The sequence below is a fragment of the Rhopalosiphum padi genome, chromosome 3 (assembly GCF_020882245.1).
Source record: "Rhopalosiphum padi isolate XX-2018 chromosome 3, ASM2088224v1, whole genome shotgun sequence".
Lineage (NCBI taxonomy): Eukaryota > Metazoa > Arthropoda > Insecta > Hemiptera > Aphididae > Rhopalosiphum > Rhopalosiphum padi.
In genome coordinates this window covers 67,041,487-67,068,427 of record NC_083599.1, presented here as the reverse complement: position 1 = coordinate 67,068,427, position 26,941 = coordinate 67,041,487, and the positions used below count along the sequence as shown (strand labels likewise).

The 26,941-nt window shown below is 33.1% G+C and overlaps 2 protein-coding genes across 4 annotated transcripts in view; one reads left to right on the top strand and one right to left on the bottom strand.

Moving 5' to 3' along the window:
* The window catches only part of LOC132924644 (homeobox-like protein HDP1), a 190,049-nt gene extending 175,707 nt beyond the window's left edge, over nt 1–14,342 (bottom strand). For all 3 annotated transcript variants that reach the window (XM_060989068.1, XM_060989069.1, XM_060989070.1), the window contains exon 1: nt 14,014–14,342. The gene's annotated coding sequence lies outside the window, so the exon portion shown is untranslated. The remainder of the gene's footprint in view (nt 1–14,013) is intronic.
* On the top strand, nt 8,391–8,744 carry LOC132924544 (uncharacterized). The gene has a single exon (XM_060988914.1). It carries the CDS (start codon nt 8,391–8,393, stop codon nt 8,742–8,744), a length of 354 nt encoding a protein of 117 aa, XP_060844897.1.
* Nucleotides 14,343–26,941: the final 12,599 nt, after the last annotated feature.

Here is a 26,941-nt window from a genome sequence, read left to right as displayed (position 1 = left end):
AGTCAAGGTATTGAAATTGTAATTCCCAATGATTCACATTTTTTTCAACATTACTTTATATTATTTTGAATTCTTCTGCAGCATTAGCACGCACGAACATACTGCACTAAAAACATTATTTGCAAGTTCCATTGATATGGACAAATCTCAATCTTTATTTTGAAGTTGAAGATTTAATGGCATACTTAATGTAAATACTTTTGCAATGCTGAATGCGTACAAAACGACTTCAGGTTCCAAATCCTAACACAATTACAATGAAGATAAATTATTTGATTACTTGAGGAATGCTATCCTTAACAAGAGTTTGGCTAAAAGGAAGCACCAAAATCTTACCATATTTTTAAGTGTAAAATATATTAATTTGGTATTGTTTTAATGTTTTAAATTAAGTAATCAATACTAGTGTAATTTAGTTATTGATGATGAATATATGTATATTTTAAAATTATTTACAAATTAAAAATCTTCATCTGATGACACATCTATATTTAATGAATTATTTTTTTTTTCAATAAAATCCACTTTATTTGCACCATCCACCTTATTTGTTTTCACCGAATTGTAGTCAATCCAGCATCTTGGAAGATTGGCGTGTTTATCAACTCAAGATTTTCGATCGAATACACAACACCTAATCTAAAAAATTTGATAAACATGTAAATACAAATATGTATTAATACAATTACAAATATAATTTTTATACAATCGTTTTGAGACAATATATTTTGGATTAAGAAGACGCTACTCATGCATTTGTTGTCTTCGTTTTGCAAGTGCATAATGTAGCGTATTTATGCTCAGAAGATCACGTTTAGCTTTGTTACTTTAAAAATAATAATAATTATAATATTTAATAAAAGAACACTATTTATGTTTGTATGTTGGGTTTTTTACAATAGTTCAATTTTTTACTTCTTGAGATATTATATACTATGAAATTACCTCTCCTTGGTAACTCCATATCTTTGCCGTTTCAAGGCCTGGTCAACTTCAACTTTATCATCTAAAGTTAATATATCAAGCTTTTTATAAATTACAGCAAGATTTGAGTGCTTTGGACACCACCAAGAACCACACTAGATTAAAAAATTGTAATTTATTTTAAATTTTAAGAAAGTTAAAAATAACCATGTATATTGTACATAATACAACTATTAATTTAAGTACATTATACAATACTACAAATTACAATGTGAATTGTGTATAGTTAACACTTGAAAATAAAATTATTTTGAGTTTATACAAGGAAATACATTCATTAATTTTTAAAATTCTTTCAATTTCTAAGCTTAAATAAAATGTGAACATACATTTTTTTCAATTTCAATTTGGATACCAGGCTTTTTATCTTCTTTCTTATTATTCTTAATATTTTCTAATGCCAACAATTTAGCGTCATTTTGCAATGTTAAATCTCATTCTTTTGAATAAATATTTTTAATTAGTATTTCATGTAATTATATATATACATATTATAAAAATTTTTATTTGTTATTACCAAGGCTAAAATTGTAAAATGTGCATTTTATTTAGCAAGATATTCATTTAAATGTTTATATGATAAACATAAAAATATAGTTACAAAAAAATATTAATTCATTGAAATACATCAGTGATTGGTTGTTTGCCCTAATATAATATAATTGAAAAGTAAAATAAAATAAAATAATTTAGAAATAATTCACATTTAATAGTGAAAATACTTTGAATTTTATGTTTGAAAAATTGGAAAATGTATGTTTAACAAAAAAACCAAGTTTATTTTTTAATCAGCAGGATTAGAATTAAATACCAAATATTAATATTAAATTATAAATATAAATTATTTGAATTTTTTGCATTCTTGTTATCGAAATATGCAATAATATTAATTTTATTCAATATAATATGCAATAATATGCATTTTATCCAAAATATACAAAAACATGCAAAATAAAACCACCGTTTATCTCATCAAGAGGTGATTAATGGATATTACTGTCAAAATCAATCCCTAGAACACTAACCTTATTTTTAGTCCTTGATTACTAGCTATTCATCAAATCGACGAATATAATATAAATGCACATAAATATGTTCAAAATATTTATTTTTCTGTTTTTATTCTAATCTTTATTCATGTACTTTTTAAAAAAAACAGTAAACTTAGTAACATCAAATTGAAAAAAAAATTGTAAACTTAAATAAAATTTTATGTTTTGAAACTAATTAAAAATACATATTATGAAAATATTAATCATTATTACAATGTGGACATTTTATAATTTGGTGTTCGCCACATATGTGTTTTTGACATGTAGAACATTGTGATTTAGTCATTCGCCTTTTTTTGTAGTCGCAGTAGCTACAAACTTTTCTTTTTTTAGTTGACAACTCTTCTTCAGTCGGTCGATCTTGTGTTTGTGTTACGTTTTTTATTCCCAAGCAATCTTCAATATTTTTTTTCAAATTATGCGGTAGCTTACTATTCGAAAGCCTTGATCTCATGCAATTCTCAACCAACTGCTGTTGTAAGCGTATCATAAATTGGAAGCGTGATAAAGGTTTTGTAGTGTCTTTCCTGTTTTTGTAAAAATTGTGTACGTATATAACATAAGTATTTATTGATGCTATATTTATCATATTATAAAAAATGCACAATGGCCATCGTTTAGTTTTTCTACCGACATTCATGTTTTGACACATTTGGTCAAAACTATCCACGCCACCTTTAGTTTCATTATAGTGCATTACAATTGTTGGCTTTTTAGTAGTTTCATTTATAGAGTCATCACTATGCAGGGAAGACACTAATGTAACGAGTTTGGTTGGTTTTATTTTGTAAGAGACAGCGGTCAAATTGTTTGAAAATAAAAATAGCGATGTATTTACTGCTCGATTAGTATAGTTTAAGTCAGTAAATTCAACAGGGAATTCTCTATTATTATTTTTTATTGTACCAATTACTGTAAGTTTATAATCTTTTAGTAATGTTTGTGTAAAAGGAATATTTGTGAACCAATTGTCCATTGTAATATTGCGGTTTGATCCCTTTCATGACGATACTAACTGTTCAACAAAATAATTTGATGCAGACAAGTTACTTGGAACAGTTCCTTTCCCGCAATATGGAATTGCACTTACCATATACTTTGTTGAATTGTCACACATCATAATTATTTTTATTCCATATTTATTTGGTTTTGACGGAATATACATTTTAAACGGGCAACGACCTCGAAAACCAACTAACTGTTCGTCTATTGTTAGGTATAATCCTGGTTTGTACCACTTTTGACAGTTCTTCGTGAGAATGTCCCAAATTTCAGAAATTGGTGCAAATTTGGTAATAGTTTTTCTTTCGTCCCGTGTATTCTTTGAATCAAACCGTAAACAATTAATTATAAAATTAAACCTTGCAAGTGACATAGTAGAGCGATACCTATAACCACAAAGCGAGAGGTCAAATAGATTAACTGCATTTAAATGGTTATTTTTCATTGCCGCGGAAGCTATTAAAATACCTAAAAGGCCTTTTAATTCATTCAAGTTAATATTTTGAAATGTACTTTTATTTTGAACTTTTTGCGCATATTTTTGTTTTTGGAGAACAATTTCTTCATTAGTATGACTTATTAATTTCGTAAACAAATCAGAAGAAAAAAATAATAAAAATCACTCTACAGGTTCATTTGAAAATAAAGCATTTCCTAATGGTCCTGGTGTAATATGTACAATATTTTTTGAACTGATTTTAGAAATAGAAGGAATTAAATTACATTTACTTTGCCATTTAAATCGCGAAATGTGTGTGCAACGGGCAAAATACTGGATACACACTGACCGATCACAGGCACAGGGGGCAGGTAGCCAGGGCTCGTTGATCACGAAATGCGGTGTAGGTGGTGGTAACATATGATTTAAACATTTACTTTGATACATTTTTTTTTCTGAAATAATATAAACTGCTGTTTGGTTATAAGAAAAAGTTTATTATTAAATATTTAAATAAGGCTCCTTATTCTATTTAATATAAATCGTGAACTGTGAAAGTCGAAACCTAGACAAGACAGAATAATAAATACATTAGTCATCCATTTCATTTCAAATCTCTCCCTTAGGTTTTCACATTGTATAACCACTATTCTTCGGAGCCCATACATCAACCGCATGATTATGTAGTGTTGGGTATGCCTAAGAATCATAATAGACGAGTCCATTAATTCGTTATACGTTAATTGGATCTATAATGAAATAATGGTTATTATCAAATCTCATAATATATTTACCTAATATTTACTATATGTATGTTAAAACTAACTAAAGTCTCATCTTCGGGGATTGAACCGTCATAATGTGTATCACACATCAACATAATCAATAATCGAAATTCTATATTGAACTATCGAGAAAAATTTCTTGTGGGTTCAACCCAAGTCCTCATCCTCTCAGCAGACAATCCCACATGTGAAAATTCACATTGGAAGCGTCTCAAATAAATTACCGTGTCAAGATTAATATCTCTAATGACATGTAGATCATTTATCTCACTAAATAAATTAAATATAAGAATATCAAAATAATAAAAAATTAAAATATGCTAACACTTACCCCCCGTTATGAGTATTATCTCCAACCGATGAAGGCAAGTTGTCTTCTTTTTGAATAAGACACATACTTAGTTTTTAAACGTAAAAAAAAAATAATCGAAATATACTGTCTAACGGATAAGAAACGACTAGATTGAAACCTCGGATTTCTATACATATTAAATGTGAACGTTCAATGAAACCTTAGAAATAATGGACACAATAATAATATTATGGTGTGTGTACAATAATGTGATACATGTACGATAAAATGGTATGTACGTCACGTGACCGACCGAACGATCTGTGCGAGGTTGCTTTGGTAGGCAGATGATGGGGTTGCGGGGTGAGCAAAATATGCCGTAAACGTTCACGATCGGGCGGCGGACGAGCTATGGAGTGGGGGCGGCGGCAAGACAATAGGACGAGCGAAAGACGAGGACGAGGTGCTGAAAGCCCCCTTTTCATACTACTTTAAGTACCTATTATTGAATAATTCAAAACATTTAAATATGAACTTAGACATAAAAATGTGTAAAATAATTTTTATTTTTCAATATAGGTAATCTAAAAACACATATTTAAATATGTCAAAATAATTATTATAATTATTATACAACATAAACCTACAATTAATTAGGAGATATCAACGAACTCTATAAATATTTTAATAATTTTCATTTAAAATTGGTTAAATAATTGTTTTTATTGAATACATACCTATTTTAGAGGTGAGATCACATAAACCTATTTCTTTTTTCTTAACTCTTCTAACATAATCATGCAAAGTAGTGTATGGTACTTCATATATTTCAACAGCTCTCGAATAACTAACATTATTATGAAGAACATCTTGAATAGCACTTCTTAAATTATCCACACACCAATTTTGCCGAGTAGTTTTTCTAATATAATTTCGAACCATTATTAAAAGTTATATTAATAAAAGTATTAGGTAATTAAAATACGAAAGTAATATTTTCAAGCTGTATTTATTTGTAATTAATTAAATAGGTTCATCTATAACCAAACATATACTAAATTGTTATTAATAAGTAGAAATAAAGTAATACTAATAAACAATCAATTTTGCCCCAAAGCGTTTTATTTATAAAATTGTTGTTTACTGATACAATCTTGTAGATAAAAATAGTTTATTGAGTGCAAAACAATCTTTACAAGTTGTAGATTCATACTATATGTGTACGATACTTGTAGTACTTATGACGTTTATTCTGAATAAAAAACATCCTCGCCATAGTACCATTGATTCGTCTAAAGAGAGCTCTTTACCGGGGTAATACACATTATTCATTTTGTCATTGAAGTAATTAATTAAAAAGTCGATCTGAATCATTTGAATCTGCAGAGTTATCAGAAAAATGTAGATTTCGCATAATGAGTAAGTAATGGTCCCGACCCATATAGTTTGAAAAACAAGAAAGATTAAAAAGATGGTGTTTTTTCCAATAGTAATTTATTCGATTTAATTGTATTCTTCTAGTATGTATAATGAGACCTATAAATTTTAACATTTCTTCAGAAGTCACTGGTTTCCATAGTGATATACGACTTCTTTGATTCGCAGCCATCCTAAGAAAATCATAATTCAGCATATTCGTTAGTTTCGTTTACCAATAAATTCAAAAATGTGTCGTCCAAAAGAAATCTAAAAAAATCATACGGATTTCCCTTTCCTGGTATAAGCACAAGAAGCTGTTTTTGTTTTGTAAATGGAAATTGTCGCAAATTTGGATTATCTTGCCAAACAATTTGAGGGGGTTGCGTGACAAAGTTTGAAACATCATCAAAACTAAGCACTACAACTTCATCTTTATCTTCACTTTCAGATGAATTTTCGTCACATAAAATCCCTACACTACATTCGCTACCAGAATAGTCAAAATCAAAAATATTGTCTTCTTCATCAGAGTTTAATAGCAACTGAATTTCGCGTTCATTGGGGAATTTACCAACACAAGCCCTTTTAGGTCGTGATGAACCAGCCTGATCTCTATTCATGATAATTAATAATATAACACCTACCAATAAGAAAAATCAATTTGAAACCTTGTATTTGTCATATCTTATAGCGTAATATAAGAAAAAAATTACCAGAATAGTAGCTGACGTCCACTCTGACGATCAACAAATCGAAAATAATATTTATACGCTGTCAATTTCTTAATAAAGTCTAAATTTATTTTATTTGTCATATCGTCGTTGTGTTGGGATACGCATTAAAAAAAAAACAGATAAAGATATCTCCAATTCAATTTTAAGTAAAAAACAATAGTATTCTAAAAATAACAAAGCAACTGCTCTTATATGGTCATACATCCAAACGGCGTACGAATGCATATTTTAAAACTTACGTTTAATCATGCTAAATAATAATAAATCCACATTCAGTTACGCGTAGCGAGTAATAAACCATTTACTTTTAAAATATACTTGACGCCAAATGGCGTCAAGCGCGTTGCTGGTTGATACTCATGACGCCTCATTGTGGGGCCTACCCACGAGAAATAGATCTTCACTAACCTTTAAGATGTTGAGGAAAAAAAAGAATGAGTAATTTTTTTTAAAATATTGTTGAATAATTGCAGATCCCCCCTCTCCTTCTGCAGATACATTGGATTCATTTGAATTTATGTAACTTAAACACTGCTTATTATCAGGGGCGCCAAATCAGTTTTAAAATAGGTCTGCCAAATTATTGAGCAGTTCAAATTTGTCTACCACATTAGAAGATACTAAAAATATTGAAATTTATTACTGTCTTAAAAGATAGGGGCGCACGACATTCTTTATACATTTTAGCCTATTTATAGAAGTCTCACAACCAGACTACACACTCTTACTTTGAATCTTGATTATATTGTCATTGTGTATAAATATAATTCATACATTTAACTTAAGAATCTCAATTTATAATGAGTAATAATAACTATTATCATTCATTCAAATCAAATTTTTGATTATACAAATAAAGCTGTAAGCAATATATTATAAAAAAAAAATCAATGTAAGCTATTAGCATGCAGTTATTTGTATCATTAAATTATTTGAAGTTTGAAATTAAGAATTTTTAAATAATTAGGAAAATGAATAATGTAAGATTGATTTTTATAGTCGTCACATTAGTATCACTCATAAGTACCTAAGTACTCCCAATGTAGTCTGTGGCTAGAAACGCTGAGTTCGTTGACAAATAAGTAATAAATAATAGTTATATTTTTGTAAGAAAAAGGCACGCCGCGCACGATAACAAAATATGCTGTATTATTATAAATAACCCATGTCTATTGACATAATCAGAACATGGGATATTAATAACTCTCGATCGCTGATAGCTATAAATACATTAGTTGTTTAAACTTCAAACACCGTAATACTCTAACAATTAACATTATAAATATTATGTATTATATACTACTGTTATTAAAATAATTTCAATTGTAAAAGTTTTAATTTTTACAAATGAACAAATTTCTGACCAAAAAATTTTGGCGCCCTCAACATACTGGCGCCCGGGGCAGTTGTAGCCAGTGCCCTCTCCCCCCTAAATGCGGCCCTGACTGTCAACCACATAACTGAAAATAATAAACAGTTTTTGTTTCCATGCTCCCTGCATAAAACCGAATGGCTGATATAATAACATATTACATATTAAAGGAATAATATTATTCCTTACACTATGCACTAGATGTTAATGATGTTCGTCATTACTCGTTACTTAGTATTACTAAGTAATAACATTAATTGATTATTATAATATAGGTTAGGTTCAAACTTATTTATCCAAGATATAAAGATATGGATCATGAACCCGTAAGAGCTAGAGAGATAATCCGATCACATGTCTTGCAGCTCATTGAATCAGTTGCCCCAACTACTACAAATCTTAATGATACAGAAGAAAGCGATTTGAAAATGAGTAATGTGTTAGCATTTATTTACAAAGACCATACTAATAGTACAAATGATGCATCTACACAGTTTACGGGATATCTTTCAGAACCTCAACTTCGATTTGACTTAAATCCCTTAGAGTGGTGGAGAACACGAGAAGAAAAATATCCAGCAATAGCAACTATTGCCAAAAAATATTTAGCAATCCCATCAACATCGGCAAGTTCAGAGAGATGCTTCTCAACGGCAGGTAACTAAATATAATTCTTATACCAAAACAGAAAATTATATTTCTAGAAATTAGAATTATAGACTATAGTTCTTGTTATGTTTAGTTTAAGTATTATTATTATTATTATTATTATTATTATTGGTTATATCCACCTGTGAATAAGGTTGATAATTTATATTAAACGTTTAATAAATTACGTTATTAATTATATTATTTAGTCTTCATTATTTCTGCAATTATAAATTTCTTTTATATAAACGTGTATTTCACGTGTAGGATTTATAAATACACGAAATTCACGTGTAGGATTTTTAAATACTCGAAATTCACGTGAATTACGTGAACTACGGATTACACGGTTTTCATCACGAAATTTTTAATTTCACGTGTACACGTGTAATCCGTGTACACGGGTAATAAGAGCTCTAATTTAAACCACTAAAAGCAAATTGGAAAAGTGTTGCTGGGAAAAATAAGAGATCAGAAAATCCAATAACTAAAACAAATTTTGTAAATTATTTCAAGGAAGCATTCAATTCAGTTTAAACTATTTCAATAATAAATGGTTTTCGAAAACGTGGATTGTTTCCGTTTAATGACGATGCAGTGGATTATTCTAAATGTATTTCATATAGAAGAAAAATACTTTATCCTACTATAAATAATGAACCGGATATTTTAACATTAGAACAGTATAAAATTACATTAAACGTTCTAGAAAAGTACTTGGGAAAAACCAAAATCCGTTAGTTCTAATTAAAGATTTGCCTTCTTTATTTGATTTTTGGGACATCTTGAAAGTTATCCACCTCCGACTTAGCCTACGGCTAGTGGTCATTTCTAGCAAAACCACAACCCCAGCTAGTCCAACTCCAGAGGCCCGAGTTGTTGTTGGGCCTCAGTGTCGAGGGCATGAACCTCGCGGCCATGGGGCTCGCTGTACGGGTTTTTGGCCGTGACCGGTATTTAAACACAGTCACGACCTCACCCCCGGTCGGTGATTGACTTAAGCGGTGTGGGGTCGTCAAACCCATCCCAGCTTTAGCTAGGCCCTGCGCGAGGGTGCTGTTATGTCAGCGGTGTTGTCGATTTGATTGTTGAATTGTTAGTGCTGCAGCAGCTGTTAAGCTCTTCTTATGATCCTTTCTTCCTTCTTGTCCTTCAGGTAGCTTGAGACAAATATGGTAAGGGCTTCCCAGGATTTTCTATGTCATATGTATACTGCGTTTTCATATGGCCAACTAGCTCCGATCTGCTCCATGGTCCTTCGTAAGCGCATTCTATGATGGTCGGCGTTCGAGCAATCTTTCAGTACATGCTTCGTATCTTCGCTCGGATGACCACGACTGCGCGCCGGGTCTTCGACTAGGTTGAACCCGTAGAGCTTGTGGTTGAAGTCACCGTGTCCTGTAGTTATCTGGTTCGTATAATGATCGAAGGTGATTGGAGTCACCATTCTTAGTCTGATGTCAGGTATGAAGCTATAGGTCCACTGGCCCTTCGACGAATTTGACCATCTGGCTTGCCACTCATTTAAACATCTTTCCATTGCTATATCAGGTGAAAGTCCGTTATCAGCATCAATTTTGCTTTGTATTTGCAGGTCTATTGGTGGAGTATCCGAGATGATCTGTAATGCGTGTGCCGTGTATGCTAACCGTTTTGTATGCACCTGTTATGGCCAGTAACACCCTGCGTTGGGCGCTTATTAGTTTGTAATTCTAGGTATGTAGACCGCTTTATATATCATTAAGGCAAGTTCCGGGGATGTACCCTATTTTGACTTCCTGATTCTTTTCAATCTGGAGAACATGTCTGTGCTTGATTCTGTTAGGTTGATAGCGTGCAAATCAAAGTAAAAGTTTTTCTGCAGTGTGAGGCCCAGAAATTTCGTATGGTCCACTAATCTGATTCTGCTGTCACCGAAGCTTGCCGTGAAGCCCGGGACCAAGCTCCCTTTCAACGGGACCATGACTGATTTATCTTTTGTGAACGTTAGGCCTCTTACTCTCGCCCAAGTCGTAATTGTTTCAAGGGCTAGTTCGGTACGTCCTATTACCTGGTTCCTCATATTGCCAGCCACCAGTAGTGCGATGTCGTCAGCATATGCCACGATGTGTGTTGATTCCAGGTTCATGCTTTTGAGTAAGGGGTCCATGGTAACGTTCCAAAGCCGAGGACCAAATTTTGAGCCTTGTGTGCATCCACGTGTAAGTTTTATCGTATGTTGAATTCTCCCAAACTTGTAAGTAGCTTAAAGCGATATCAACTATCGCCTGCTTGCAACCAAGTGATGTCATATCTGTGGCTTGTTGAGACCACATGACGTTATCGAACGGGCCACTTATATCAAGGAAACAACCCAGAACGTGCTTATTCGACCATTCCGCTACCTCGTCCAGCGCCGTCTTTGTCAATTTCTGAGGTCTGAAGCCGTGCTGGTTTTGGCTAAGCCTGTGACCCGATTCCGCCTCCAAGAGATCGCAGACAATCTCTTCCAAGATCTTACCCAGGACCAGGAGTAGGCTGACTGGCTTGTAGCTTTTGGCCCTTAACGGATCCTTGTCCTTGTTTTTTACCTCGGCGTTCTTCCAACAGAGCAGGAAAGACCTCTTGTCCAGACAGTCGATTATAATTTTTAGCAAGCGTGTATCAATGGCTGGCCACTCGGCCTTGATTATATTGATGGTGATGCCAGCTGCCCCTGGGGCACGGCTCTTTTAGCGCCATACCGCGGTCTTTAGGTCTTCATACCCAATTCTAAGGCCGCTAGAGCCATTATCACTACCGTGACTGTTTGTTGATGGTGGAGCCGGGTCATTAGGAGAGTTCGGTATAAGTTCATTCATGAGATACTCAATGATGTCCTCAATACCAACTCAGTACCATTGGTACCATGAATAAGCCATTTTGTAAGTTTTCCCCACTTATTACTGCCAATAATATACATAATTGTTCTTGTACAAAATTGATCCAACAATCCTTCTTTGCTTTACGGATTAAAGAAACATGGCTGTTTCTTGCGTTCTTAAAGGCATCCCTATCCTCCGGATCACCGGTCCTGAGCATTGTTCTTTGGGCCCTTTTTACCATCTGTCTGGATTTATTTACATTGGAGTTCCACCAGGGGGGAAAGGTGGCCTTACCTCTTTTTCTATTCGTTAGGATATGATCGCATGCATCAACAATTGCTCCTGTCAGCAGTGCAGCATTGTCATCCCAGATTGTGGGATTGGGTCCACCTTCGGACAGATATCTAGACTCGAGCTCCCGGTCCCTAATGGCCAGGTTTTCTCTAATTTTGTCCCGCAGTACCAACGAATCAATTTTCCTGTCATCATATCTCCGTTTCTGATGGGGTGTGCAACTGTGAATGCGTCTGAGAGTAGGAACGATATTAGTGAGTGATCGCTGGTGACGCTGTGGGCATCCATGCCCCATTGGCGAATTCTGCCTGTTAGCCCTCTAGACAGTGTGATATCCACGTTACTGTTACCTCGTGAGCCGTGGAACGATCATCCGTTGCTGGGGATGTTCTCCACCGATAACCTGTATCCATTATAAGCTGCTCCACGAGTCTACTCCTATCGTTTCTCCTTGGGTCACCCCACCGTGGAGAGAAAGCGTTTGCATCTACGCCGAAAATAAGTCTGTTGGCCAGTTGTGTGTTAATGCGAGCAATCTCCTGAGTGAAAAACTCGGTTTCTTTTCTGTATTGAAAGTAGCTTGACATTATGTCAACCAAGGTTTGGTCGGGGAGGGCGATGCTGACCACAATGGTGTGCGTCGTAGACAATTGTGGTTTAGAGATGATGTCTAGCGAATAATTGAATATAACTATGGCAGCCCAATAATAAATTGTTTTAGATTTTGCCGTCCTTATTCCGCTATATTCCAGGTTAATCAACTTGCTCCGTCTTGTGTATGGTTCTTGTATCAATGCAATATCTACCTTGTTTGATACACAATATTTATACAAATCGTCCGAAGCTGCCATGGACCTGGCCAGGTTTATTTGCACAATTTTATTAAGAGGTTCAATATTCATAACTGATCTATATTTGCAGGGCCCTGATTCTGGGATCCATAGTCCGTGAGCCGTTGGACTGCCCTTAGCTTTTGAGATAGTAGGGTGTCGTTCTCCACAATGTAGACATGTCGGTGGCTTATCCTTATTCTGGCATTTACTTTTTTCGTGCCCAGACTCGGCGCAGTGATCGCAGGTTATGTCTTTTGTGCAGTCTTTTGTGGCGTGATCCACAAGGTTGCGAGGCACCTTCTGCAATGTGAGGCAGATACATACAGTCTCGGGAAGGTGGATATGAGCCCGATAAAGGTCCGTTTGTTAATCAAGGCTGTGTAGACCGTGGGCGCAACATCCACTACCCAGTCCACCGTTTCGCGGTTTCTAGCACCGCACTTGAATAACGGCTTATTGTCAGATTGTAGGGTTGTTAGATTGATTGATTTTACTCGATCATAGAGCTCATTATAAATTCCGCTGAATATTCAATTGGAATGTTTTTTATCTATACCTTGGGTTTCTTTGCACCTGATTCTACCACTTGTAAACCGCCTTTCCCGTTAATTGCTTTGACAGCCTTCACTGTGTCTGTGTCTGTTGACACTACTATATAATCGCCGCTTGGGAGCTTCCTGGCACTATCTATCTGAGGTTTGGCCAGTACCGCTTTAACCGCTTTCCATAATGTGTCAAGGTCTTTAGTGCCTTTGACAAGGAGAGTGGATTTTACTGGTAGCTTTTTCCATTTCATCAATATCTGTTTTCCTGGTATTTACGGTGTTTTTATTTTGATTAAGCGGCGGAAAGTCATCTGTGCTGTCCTTGGGCAAGGGTTTTTTTTAGGAATAGGGTCTTTATTCTCACTACGGGCCCCATGAAAGGTAACCGTAGAGTATGATGTCGGTGGGGCTAAGTGCTCCTTACTTTTTACCTCTTGTTTTAGGACAGCCAAATCTCCCCTGGCCTCTCTGTACTGACCCGATAGATAGGCGACCTCTAGTGCCAGATTTTGTGCACTCGTCATAATTTTATCTAAGTAGTCTTCGAAGCCCAAGATCCACTTGTTACCACATTTGGTGGCAGTTATCATATTCTACATAAAAGTACGCATATCAGCAATGCTACAACATTTAATTTTGTAACCGAGACGCTCCGGTTCTCGTGTGAGCGATCGTTCGTTTTCCTTCTTTTGTGATTCGGAGATGTGGATTTAGGTGAGTTATCCAGTTCCTCAACAGACATATTAGAATCGTCTAGTTCATCATTACCACCTCTTAGGCGATGTGGAGTCGCGTATGCGTCGTGTATTTGTTTATCCCCAATAGGTTCGTCATTTCGTCCCTGCCATAGATGTTGTGGGGCCTCCACTTTGCTTGCCCTTGCAAGGTGAAGAAGGGTACAGTGGGGCTACTGGCACCGTCCCAACTACCCCTGTGGCTTCCGAGACCACTGGGTCGGTAACAATACAAAGGTTTGACTTTCCGTTCATAATGTGAATTGAAGGTTTACTCCTGCATTTTAGACCTACTGCCAGGTTTTTGAAGGCCTCTTAGCAACTGAGCAAGACTCAGCCGGGCGGGGTCACCACGACAAGGTGGACCTTTATCGACCCCGTGATTTTTGGGACAATATCAAACAAAATATTTGTCTAGAAAATTTTAATATTATGGATATTGATAATATGCCAATTGAATTTGCTTATGATAATGCCTGCGAAAATCAAATGAAAACAATCAAAGTTTTACCAATTCTATGACAGAGAATGAAAATGTTATACCTCTTGGTATTAATAATTTAGGTAATATTTCCATATTTATTTATATTTATTATATATTTTGTATATTAATAGGTATGTTTTGATTTTTTAAAGTGCTAAATTGGCGGACACTAATTTTGAAGATACAGCTGTTGAGAAGGTTACAAATAATTTAAATGAAAATATGGAAAAGGCTGAAAATAACATAAATATTATAGGTGTTGAAGAGATAACAATGAAGTTAATGAAGTAATAGAGACTAAATATAATGTAGATGTTCAAGAGATAATAAATAATAATTATGAAATAACTGATGAGATTGAAAATAACATAAATATAGATATAGAAAATAAGATAAGAAATAATTTAAGTGAAGCAATTGAGGAGACTGAAAATAACATAAATATAGGTATAGAAAATAAGACTTTTAAGAATTTAAGTGAAACAATTGAAGAGACTGAAAATAATATAAATATAGGTGTAGAAAATAAGACTTCAAAAAATTTAAGTGAAACAACTACTATAACACTTGCTGAATCCCGGGGAAAACATTTATTTTGGACAAGACTCGATATTAAAAAAGGAAAAAAAAGAGAACAAATAAAGCTGCCATTTGCTGTCACATCAATTAAGTGGATTGAACATCATGCATTAAAATAAAAAGAAAAAAAAGAGGAACTAGCGCAAAAAAGAAAACGAAGAGAGGAACTTCAAACTACTCAACGTCTTAAAGTTACCAAAACAAAGAAAAAAAAACAACACAAAAATTGATTAAAAAAAGATCAATACATAAATCAAAACATGTTGAAGACGAATAAGATATATGTTGTATATACTGCAATGAACCCTATAAATCATCCAAAAGTGGGGAACAATGGATCATATGCTGTAATTGTACTGGTTGAACAATACTTATGCGCAGGCACGTCACCAAGGGGGGTCCTTGGGGGCCTGGCTCCCTAAGAAAAGTCAGTGGCCCCAAAATGGCCCCCTTAATTTTATTTTTAAATATTATGGTGTTTGATTGTCCCAAATGGCCGTATCAAACAATCGTAGTATTACATAAATTAAATTCTAAGATTTTATTTTATAAATATTCGTCACGGACTAGATAATATCTTAGTAAATGCGTTAGTCCGTGGAATTCGTCACCCGACAATTTGAGATAAGAGTGATAACATTAAAGTGAATTACACGTCTAATAATAGATTGAAAACTATAAATTCCAAATACGGGTCACGAACGTACATTTGATAAACACGACCACAGACAACACGTCCACAATAGTTTATACCAGTAATTATGATACTGATCACTGAGCACTTACTATTTACCACTATAATAATTAATAATATACCTCATAAATAAAATAAAAATATAATATTATTGTGTATCGATTTGTATTGATTCATTATTCACGAAAATCAGGCAGAGGCCAAGTCACAAGCTGCAATATAATAATGAAGAGAAGTATAATAAGTTATTTTAATAACCTTAAAAATTTAAAAACTGAGAAAGGTAAGTACGATAATTATACACACTCCAGATACATTTTATCTACCCAAATCTTATTTACCTACATTTTATATTTACTAATTATTAGACTTATTTTCTTATTAGTTCGCATATTCTAGCATTAATAGGTACATATTATTATTAATCCGTAGTTTTTTAAATTTTTAAGACATTTTATTCTATCATATTGTCGAATTTACAGTCTTCGATACGACGCCGTTCACGACACACGTCTTTAAAACTCAGTCTATCCAGATGTATTATGCTCAGTCTTCTGTTGGTCGAAAATTTAAATTTTTATACCATTGTTTGCGCAACGAAAAAAGTCATCAGATTCAACTCTTACACAGTGAAACCAAATTTGAACCAGTACTACACTCAAAAAAAAGTGGTAATTATAATTGCAATTAAATAACAACCTTATCTACGCACACCGGCCAGCCGGTGACAAAGGTCGTTATCTCGGCATCTCGCAACGATAACGCGCCTCACGCAATGAAAACCCAAGGGCAACCCAGCCATTCTATTAAAACAAAAACAAAAATAAACAAAGATAAGTCTTCAACCAGTAACCAAAATACTTCACAATCTGAACGTATACAGAGTGTGTCAAGTGATGTCTTTATTCCTGATGTAGAAATAGATGATAACAACTTCGAATTTCCAAATAACAAACATAAACGTCTCCTCTCCTCACCAAAATCTGATACGCAAGAACACAAGAGAAATAAACCAATGTTTATTACAGCAAATCGTTACTCTCCTCTTTCCACAGATGATAATATCATTGAGTCATCTGACACTCACACACACGACACTGCAAATATTGAAATAGATCAACCTGCTAAAATAAAACTACCTCCACCAATATTTATTCGTGGAATTCTGGACTTCGTCGGCTTTCGGAATCAACTCATTAACTTGATCGGTTCTGAAAACTTTGTATTTAAATCGTCCAAAAATAATTTGAAAGTACAAACTACTCAACCTGAATTCTATCGGAAAACAATTCACTTTCTAAAAGAAAAACAAGCACAATACCATACCTATCAACCACTAGAAGATAAACCGTTCAGAGTCGTAATCCGTAACTTACACCCTGCAACACCAACAGTCGAGATAGGAATTGCTATAGAAGAGATTGGCTTCTCGGTACGACAAGTCACTAATGTTATTCAAAAAACCACAAAAAACAATCTTCCAATGTTTTTTGTCGATCTTGAGCCAGCAGCAATCAATACTGACATATTCAACGTGACCTCGATACTCCACACTAAAATAAAAATTGAAGAACCACATAAACGGAGAGACATATTACAATGTCATAACTGCCAAGACTATGGTCATTCTAAAAAATATTGCTCCTACTCAACAAGATGTGTTCGTTGCGGAGATGAACATCCATCCACCCATTGCACCAAAACCAGGGATTTGCCGGCCAAGTGTGCCCTTTGCAAGGGTGACCATCCCGCGAATTACAAAGGTTGTCAAACATACAAAAGTCTCCAACAGCTCCGTAATCCCACCTCAAAAAAAAATAGTAACTATACAAATAATGTTAATTATGTTAATAACTCTAATATTGAAGCCACTCATTAGCATACTTCCAATACTAATACACCATCAAACTCTCCCAAATCTTATGCACAGGCCGCCTCCCCAAATAATTCTTCCCAAACATCAAATAGTCTTACAAATGACAATACACTCCTTAACTTCCTCAACGAATTCAAATCGCTTATAAATCCATTACTCTCTCTCCTCACTACTGTTCTCGACCGTCTCATAAAACAAAATGCCAATTAACTCTTTTACATCTCAATCCCTAGCCATACTTATGTGGAACGCCAACGGCTTATCCAATCAGAGAAATGAACTTATAACTGTACTAAATGACAAAAGAATAGACTTGGCCCTGATTTCTGAAACACATTTTACATCACACACTAAATTCTCAATACCCGGTTATAATATAATTACCTCAAACCACCCGGACAACACCGCCCATGCAGGAGCCGCAATTATCATTAAGTCTTCACTCTTGTATACCCCTTGCCAAAGTATACAAGAAAACTACTTACAATCAGCAATTCTAACCATTAAATTAAATCATATACCTGTTACAATCGCAGCAACATACTTCCCACCCAAACATAAAATTACACTAATTCAATATGAACACTTTTTCAACTCATTAGGTCACTATTTCATAGTAGGAGGTGACTTGAATGCCAAAAACCAATTCTGGGGCTGCCACACCACTAATCCTAAAGGACGTACCCTACTTCAATTAGCTAATTTAAAAAAGTATTCTATACTAGCTCCCCCAGATCCAACCTATTGGCCAACGTCAATAAGTAATATATATATATATTAGACATATTTATAACTTTTACTCCCAACAGTTTCCAAAATATTATTAAAAACTTACTCGAACCTTGCTCTGATCACACCTCAGTTCTACTTTCTATAGATGCTCAACCCTCCACCCAGCCCCGTCAACCTAGCTTAACGAACGGCTCCATGGATTGGGAAAAATTCCGCGAAATCATAGAACAAAAAGTGGTACTAAAAACCCGTCTTAAACACCCAAATGACATAGAAGATGCTATCCAATATTTTACAGAAATAATCCAATCAGCTGCTTGGAGCTCATCCACTCAAATCTCTCCTAGAAGCCAGAACTCCTTCCCGATTCCCATCCATATCCGGGAACTAATAGCAAAAAAAAGACGTGCTAGAGCTATCTGGCAACGCAATAGACTTCCATCCGATAAAAACATATTTAATAATCTCGCATCTTCACTAAAACGAATTCTAAAACAACTCAGAAACGACAATTTTAGTTCTTGGGTCTCTTCACTAACGTCAAAAAATGGTTCTTCTCTTTGGAAGGCGACTCGGAATTGCTTAAAGCAAAAGTCCATAAATTCCCCTTTAAAAAAAGAAGATAATACTTGGTGCAAAACGGACAAAGAAAAGGCAGAACTTTTTCGTTCACACTTAACCAAAGTCTTTCAACCACATCACGACATGGTAAATAACGCCTTTGAAGAACATATTGAAAACTCTCTAATTTCCCCCCTTCCTCTCTACCTACCTCCAAAACCATTTACACCTGGCGAACTACAATATTATATAAAACTGTTTCCTCTCAAAAAAACTCCTGGACTAGACCTTATTACAGCTGAAGTAGCTCGCCAACTACCAAAAAAAGCAATTACACACCTCACTCATATATTTAACTCTATCTTAAGACTGTCCTACTTTCCTCTACAGTGGAAAACTTCTATGATAATTTTAATTTTAAAAACAGGTAAACCGCCTGAAACCCCTTCCTCATATCGTCCAATAAGTCTTCTGCCTCTTTTCGCTAAACTCTGTGAAAAATTAGTATTGAAACGTATCTCTCCCTTCATAAATAACGTATCAAGTCTAGAGCTCTCGGTCTGGTACGTGTATTAATATACACGTGTACCCGTAGTCCGTACCTTAAATAGTAAAGTGTATGAATACCCGTGCATTTAATTACACGTGTTTTTAAAGTTCGTGTACACGTGTATTAAAATTGTATCTACCCGTGTGCTTAAGGTTCAGTAGTTTTTATAAACTTTAAGATGAATATCATAAAATAAAATTAATAATATTGTTAAGTGATACTGACGTGTAGAATACTATTTTTGTGGTATTATTTCACTGAGTTAATGTAATCTTATGTCATTTGTGATCACCCGATAATTGCCAATTACAAATAGATATAGTATAGATAGTAGACACCAATTTTTGTAACATACAGGTAAAATCCAATATTGATATAATGTTGAAACTATTATAACAGTGAGATAGGTATTAAATAATAAAGATAAAAACACTCGAAAATTCATTGTGTTAATAATAAAATATAAATTACACATTATTTTGAGTGATTTTTATTTCATTTGTGTCTTGTGTGTTGTACAAAATTATATAAAATTTTTGTACGTATTTAAGTTTAATTTTTTTTATTAATTTATAAAATGAGTAATAAGTGTAAAAGTTGGGTGTGGCTATACGCTAAACGTGAAGGCGACAAAGCGTATTGTGATTTGTGTAGTGAAAATGAAAATAATGAATTTTGCTGTATTGGCGGAACAACAGGTTCTTTGGGTAGACATTTGAAAACTATTCATGGTATAAAACCACTCATGACTGCATCACGGAGGTATGTACTATGTACTTAATATACATATTAATATACATATATTATATATATTATATTTATTAACTATAGGTAAATTAAAATTATTATTTTTTACAAAAAATATTTGGTGCTATTCTCATATGGTCTATCTGTATTCAAAGGTTCCTAATGATTGGATGGTCCAATACTTTTTTATAAATATTTTAAAGATTAAAATTATTATTGATATAAAAACAGTCAATCCCGACAAAATTGTATAATAATTTACTTAAACGCTTAAACGAAACCCTGAATAAAAATTTTTTAATTTAATTTATATTTTTTTTACATAAGTACTGTTGACTTTGGTGAAAATGTTGTGTTCGTAGGACTACTATTTTTGTATTTAAGACTAATACTAAAAACAATTTCTACGAAAACCTCGTTTTAATCGTTTTTTATAATTTTTGGGTAATTAACGCCTAAATTTGGAAAAAGTTTAAAATGTATACATCATTGTAAAACCAATACATTCTTCGTTTCACTTAGAATCTAAAATTGATCAATTTGTTGAAAAAATTAATTAAATCATTAAAATAAGCGTATAATATTTAATCTTATATTCATAATAAGTAAAAATGCCTAGTTTATTTACTGTCCGGGGGTTCTTTGCATTATATTCCTTAAAAAAATTCTATTATCCGAACTTTCACTCATCCTAATTCGGTGTGGTCCTAATTAGATCGGATAATCGAGGTTCTACTGTATTAATATTCCAAAACTTTATCTCAAATATTAAAAATATTATTAAAATAAATTTTAACAAAACAAGGTATGAGAAATTAAAAAATAGGTACTTTTTTTACATTTTTCGATAATACAGGGTTACTTCTGGTCATGAACTGGATAATGCCGATACCTTAACCAGTTCAACTACGACTGCAAGTTCTTCAGAAACACATAGTTTGGAAATTGATATACCAATACCTTGGAAACGTCGACGAACTTATAGGAATCGGGAGGACGATCGAATTTGCAGCTCCGAAAAAACAGAGCAGATACATCAAGCATTAGCAAAAATGATAGCCGTGAATCAAATGCCGCTATCTTTTTGTTCAAGTGAAGGTTTTAAACAGTTTATGACAGTTGTCGAACCTAACTACAAAATATGCAAGGAAGGAGCAATAAAATCAAGATTGAAAGCATTAAAATCATCGGTAAAAGATATAATACAAAAAAACTTGAAGGATTCTATAAGTATAGCATGTACATCTGACTGTTGGTCATCGTTATCTCAACAAAGCTATATAACAGTTAGTGCTCATATAATTGATGATCAATGGTGCCCAAAGTCGTATACACTTACAACACATGAAATGGAGGAATCTCATAGTGCTGCAAACCTTGCTCACCAATTAAAGGATACATTTGATAAATGGGAAATTGAAAGTAAAATTATGGCTGTTGTCACGGATAATGCAAGAAATATAATAAATGCTGTAAATACATTAACAAATATATCCGAGACATATGATTTAACGTGTGCTGCTCATAGTATTCAACTTGCGGTTAATAATGGATTAAAACAAGATTGTATTGATACACTGATCCAATTAAGTAGTAAAATGGTAGGTCATTTTAAACATTCTAATTTGGCTAAACATGCTTTAATAAAAATGCAAGAGCAGCTAGGATTAAACCAACTAAGTCTCATACAAAGTTGTAAAACAAGATGGGATTCTGTTTATATGATGTTAGATCGTCTTTATACAAATAGATGCGCTGTAACAAATGTTTTAGCTGACCGTAATATAACTAATGTTGCAATTGCAAAAAAGTTGGAAATTTCCGAAAGTGACTGGACAAAAATGGAAACTGTAGTAGCTTTGTTAAAACCATTACAAGTTGTAACAACAATTTTTTGTGGCGAAACACATTCCCCAGTATCAATGGTTAGACCTCTTATTTCAAAAGTGATTGAAAAACACTTGAAAATTAATGAATATGATAGTGAAGTTATTATCAGTTTTAAACAGACAGTAGTGTCACAACTTAAAGAACGTTTTAAGCTTAATAATTTAACAAACATCATATCTTCAAGACAAATAGCATCATTTTTAGACCCAAGATATAAAGATTTGGAACATGAGGAAATCGAAATAAGAGAAAATATCCGTTCTAAAGTACAAAATGTTCTGGTTGAAATGAATACTTCGGAAAATAGAGTGGATATTGAAGTTCGTATTCAAAAAAAGAAAGGAGCACTTGAATTTTTATACGGCGATGAAGTTCATGATATCAACGATACATCGACGCAATTTCAATGCTACCTGGCAGAACCACAATTGAGGTACGATTTTGATCCATTTGAATGGCGGAAGTCACACGAAAAAAAATATCCTTTGGTAGCAAAGGTAGCAAAGAAATTTTTGTCAATACCAGCCACATCAGTAAGCTCAGAAAGATGTTTTTCAACTGCCGGAAATGTGGTTACCCCCAAAAAAAACTGTTTGGCACCAGAAAATGTCAATATGTTAGTATTTTTATATCAAAATCGTAAAATTATGTTATAAAACTTTCAATATATAATAGGTAGGTATTTTTTTTGACAATTATCTTGTGATTTTTTTCTTTATAATTAACTCATTAAAAAATTCTCTGAAATTATTGTATTAAAATTTAAAAAATTATTTTTGTTATTGTTTAGTAATTAACATTTGAAAAAAATTTTCATTATTCAAATGTTGTTATAATTAAAAAGAATTGTTATGGTTTTAATGTATTATACTCATTTGTTATAATATGTTTGTATTAAATATAAAATGTTTAATATTATATAATTATTTATAAACGGTATTCCTATAATCCTATTTTATACAAAATGTCTGAAGATTTATGCTTATATGTTTTTTTAAATATGTGTTTTTAAACATTTTCAGAAAAATAAACTTTAATATTATTTCTATCTTCAAATTTAATTGTAAAAAAAATGGTATATTTTTTTAAATTTCTTACTAAAATATATGTATGATAATAGGAGGGCGTAATGTAGATGACGTACTTTTGGGCTCTCCCTTTTGGATTTTCTTCAGATCACGGTAAGTAGACGGATATTGAAAACACTTCACACAGGCACACGGATTCTATAATACACGGGTACACGGGTATATGGACTCTAAATACACGTGTACACGTGTAGTTTAATTACACGGGCTTTAACACCGTTTGTATAAAAACACGTATGTACGTATTCTTAGATACACGTGAAATAGAGACCTCTCTATTTGATACTATCAACCATCCCACAAACCCAATTTGGCTTTCGCAAAGGCCACTCAACCATCCACCAAATACATCGGCTGACAGACTCAATAGCTAACTCCCTGGAAAAAAAAGAATATTGCTCAGCCGTTCTCCTCGACGTGGCACAAGCATTTGACAAGGTTTGGCATCCCGGCCTTCTGTACAAATTGAAAAAAATCTTACCCCCTCCTTACTACTTATTCTTTAAATCTTACATCGAAGACCGTTACTTCACAACAAAGGTAGGCTGTGAAATTTCAACTTTAGCCCCATTAGCAGCGGGAGTTCCCCAAGGTGCCATTTCATCTCCCATTCTGTTTAACCTATACTCGGCAGACCAACCCATAACACATCATACTTCTGTTGCGGATTTCGCGGACGACAAAATTATTTACACCTCACATGAAAACCCTCTAACTGTTGGTTATAACCTACAAACTCATTTAGATCACATGTCGTCCTGGTACACAAAATGGAAAATAAAAATTAATCACACTAAATCGTCTCATTTAACCTTTACCTTAAAACAAGGAGCTGTACCACCTATCACTTTAAATGGTCTTGTCATCCCAAAAGTTACTAGCTCTCGATATTTAGGCCTAATTCTGGACCAACGTCTAACCTGGGCAGACCACATTAAAAGCAAACGAGTTCTCTTAAACTCTAGACGTAAATCCCTCTCTTACTTAATCGGCAAACACTCAAAACTCAACTTAAAAACTAAACTACTTTTATATAAAACTCTATTGATGCCTGTTTGGACATATGGCATCCAGTTATGGGGAGCTGCCAAAAAATCCAGTATAAACAAAATCCAAACCTTTCAGTCCATAACTCTTCGCATAATTACAAATGCTCCATTCTATGTCTCAAACCACACTCTACATACCGACCTAAGAGTTAACACAGTAGATGAAACTGCAAGGCTACTATACAAACGATTTCGTTTACGACTAACCAACCACCCTAATCCCTTAATATCAGCACTAAACTCTGACACTATTCCTGGCAATCCTCCGCGTAGATTAAAGAGAAGATGGTGTCGTGATCTAAACCAAAATTAATTAATAACAATAAATTAAACTAACTTCTGTTATAAAGTGCTGCTATTGGGTGGCTTCTTTTTTTTTTCAAGCGTCACATGTCAAAAAAATAAATGTATATCCGCATACATGCTTATTGTAAATTTAAATTACAGATTGTATGTTTTTAAAATAAAGTTAAAAAAAAAAAAAAAAATATTGTCGAATTTGTCGTATTTTTTTTTTTTTTTTTTTTTATCAAAATAATAATTATTTAATTATAAGCTATTATAAGCTAATATTGTTATTGCAAATATAATTGATAATTTAATAGCTGCGGGTATTTTCAGTATAATAGTTGACGAAACTCAAGATTTGTCTCGACACAAACAAGTCACAATTATTATAAGATATGCAACAAAAGATTTATCTCCAGCAGAAGTTTTTCTTGGTTTTTATAAGACAGAAAATACAGATGGAGAAACACTTTCAAGGTTAATAAAATCAACTCTTGTTTAAAAATAGAAAACTGAAGAGGGCAGTGTTACGACGGTGCAGCGTCAATGAGAGGGTCGTATAAAAGGGTACAAGCAAGAATGAAAGAAGTAAATCATTTAGCAATATACATTCACTGTATTGCACATATATTAAATTTATGCTTTATAGATTTGGCTAAACAAGTATCTTACGTAAGAAATGTATTTGGAACATTAAATACATTATATAATTTTATTGGTGCATCATCTAAAAGGCATGCAATTTTTGAAAAAATGTATTCAGTTTTACATATAACTACATGTGAAGGACCTAAAACTTTAAAAAGTCTCAGTGATACAGGTAGAGTTGCCGACTAGATGCCCTCAAGGCGGTTTTATTCAATTTTCAAACTGTGGTTAGTACTTTAAAAGATATTTCGGAAAATGATGCTGTTTATGGATCTGATGCTAGTGCATTACTAAAGTCAATAAATACTTTTGAATTTTTATTTTGTATATATTTTCTTAAAAAGATAATGTTGTTAACTAATATTTTATCAAAGTATTTACAATCAAGTTCAATAATTTATAGTAATGTACAGTCAATGGCAAAAGAAACAATAATACAAGAATTATGCAATATGCGGTGTGAAGAAAGTTTTAATAAAACTTGGAATGAAGTAGACATTTTAAGAAAACAATATAATGTTTCTTCACCTATACTTCCCAGAAAGCAAAATATACCAGCTAAACTTGGCGGTGGATTGAAGGAGGTTGAAAATACTACCATAAATAAACATTATAAAATAAATATATATTTTTCTGTACTGGATAATATTATAAATGACATGAGTGAAAGGTTTGAAGAAAATAATTTATATATTTTAAACTGTATGCAAGACATACTCTTAAATGATATTCCAAATAATAATTCTTTTAAAGAAATAAATAAAATGTATGATCTAGATGAGGATAATCTCAAAGCAGAAACAAAAATTTTAAATAGGATGTATAAAATTGTACATAATCAAAATAATGTGCAATCAAAAATCATTTTCATTGCATCGGAAAATTATAAAGCTGGATTCCCAACATTAACAAGTTTGATACAATTATTTATGACAATACCAACTAACTCCGCATCATACGAAAGAAGTTTTTCTTATTTACGTAGGTTAAAAACATATTTAAGAACCAAAATGGGACAGTCAAGATTAAACAGTTTTGGAATCTTGCAAATTTAACGTGAAAGATCATCTCTTATAGATAAAGATCTTGTAATAGAAAAATGCAGTGCTGCCGCAGAATGTAAAGGCCGCCGATTACTACTGCAGTAAATGATATTATTCCCTCAGTAAAAAACCAACTAATATTTTAAATCTACCTATAATGTATATATATATTATATTGTATTAGGTATTATATTATACAAAAAATATAAATGGCAGCTGTTATTAAAATATAAATTTTATAAAATAAAAAAAATTGTTTTTTTATAATGTACTCATATATTGTTTAAGAAAATAATAAATATTTTATTGACAGTAAGTAATTATATACCCTATTTATAGCGTATATTCATAATATATACTAATTGCCAATAGATACAATATGTGTTTAAGGTTAAAATAGTTTTGTTGAATTTATGTACTTGTAATGTTAAATCTAGAATAAAATAAAATATTTTAGGGAGGTGTGGGGGGCAAAGCCCCCCACAAGTCTGTCTAACCTAGAAACTGATTGCAACCCTAACAATTTAGCTCAATTTACGCCACTGATTGACGAGTATATAAAAATTACACTGAAGCCTAGTGTTACCAGGAATACGAAAACTAAGTTCTCCAAGAAGCCTTGGGGCATCCACTTAACCTTCGATCAGACGCTGAATAAAAGTGATATTAAAATTATCACGCCTAACTGAAAGGGGAACAAGTCTCGGAGCTTGATTTACTGGCCCATAATCATGTG

Bases quoted from the DNA above. Each gene is read 5' to 3' on its own strand.
- LOC132924544 (XM_060988914.1), top strand. From the start codon at position 8,391: ATGGATCATGAACCCGTAAGAGCTAGAGAGATAATCCGATCACATGTC.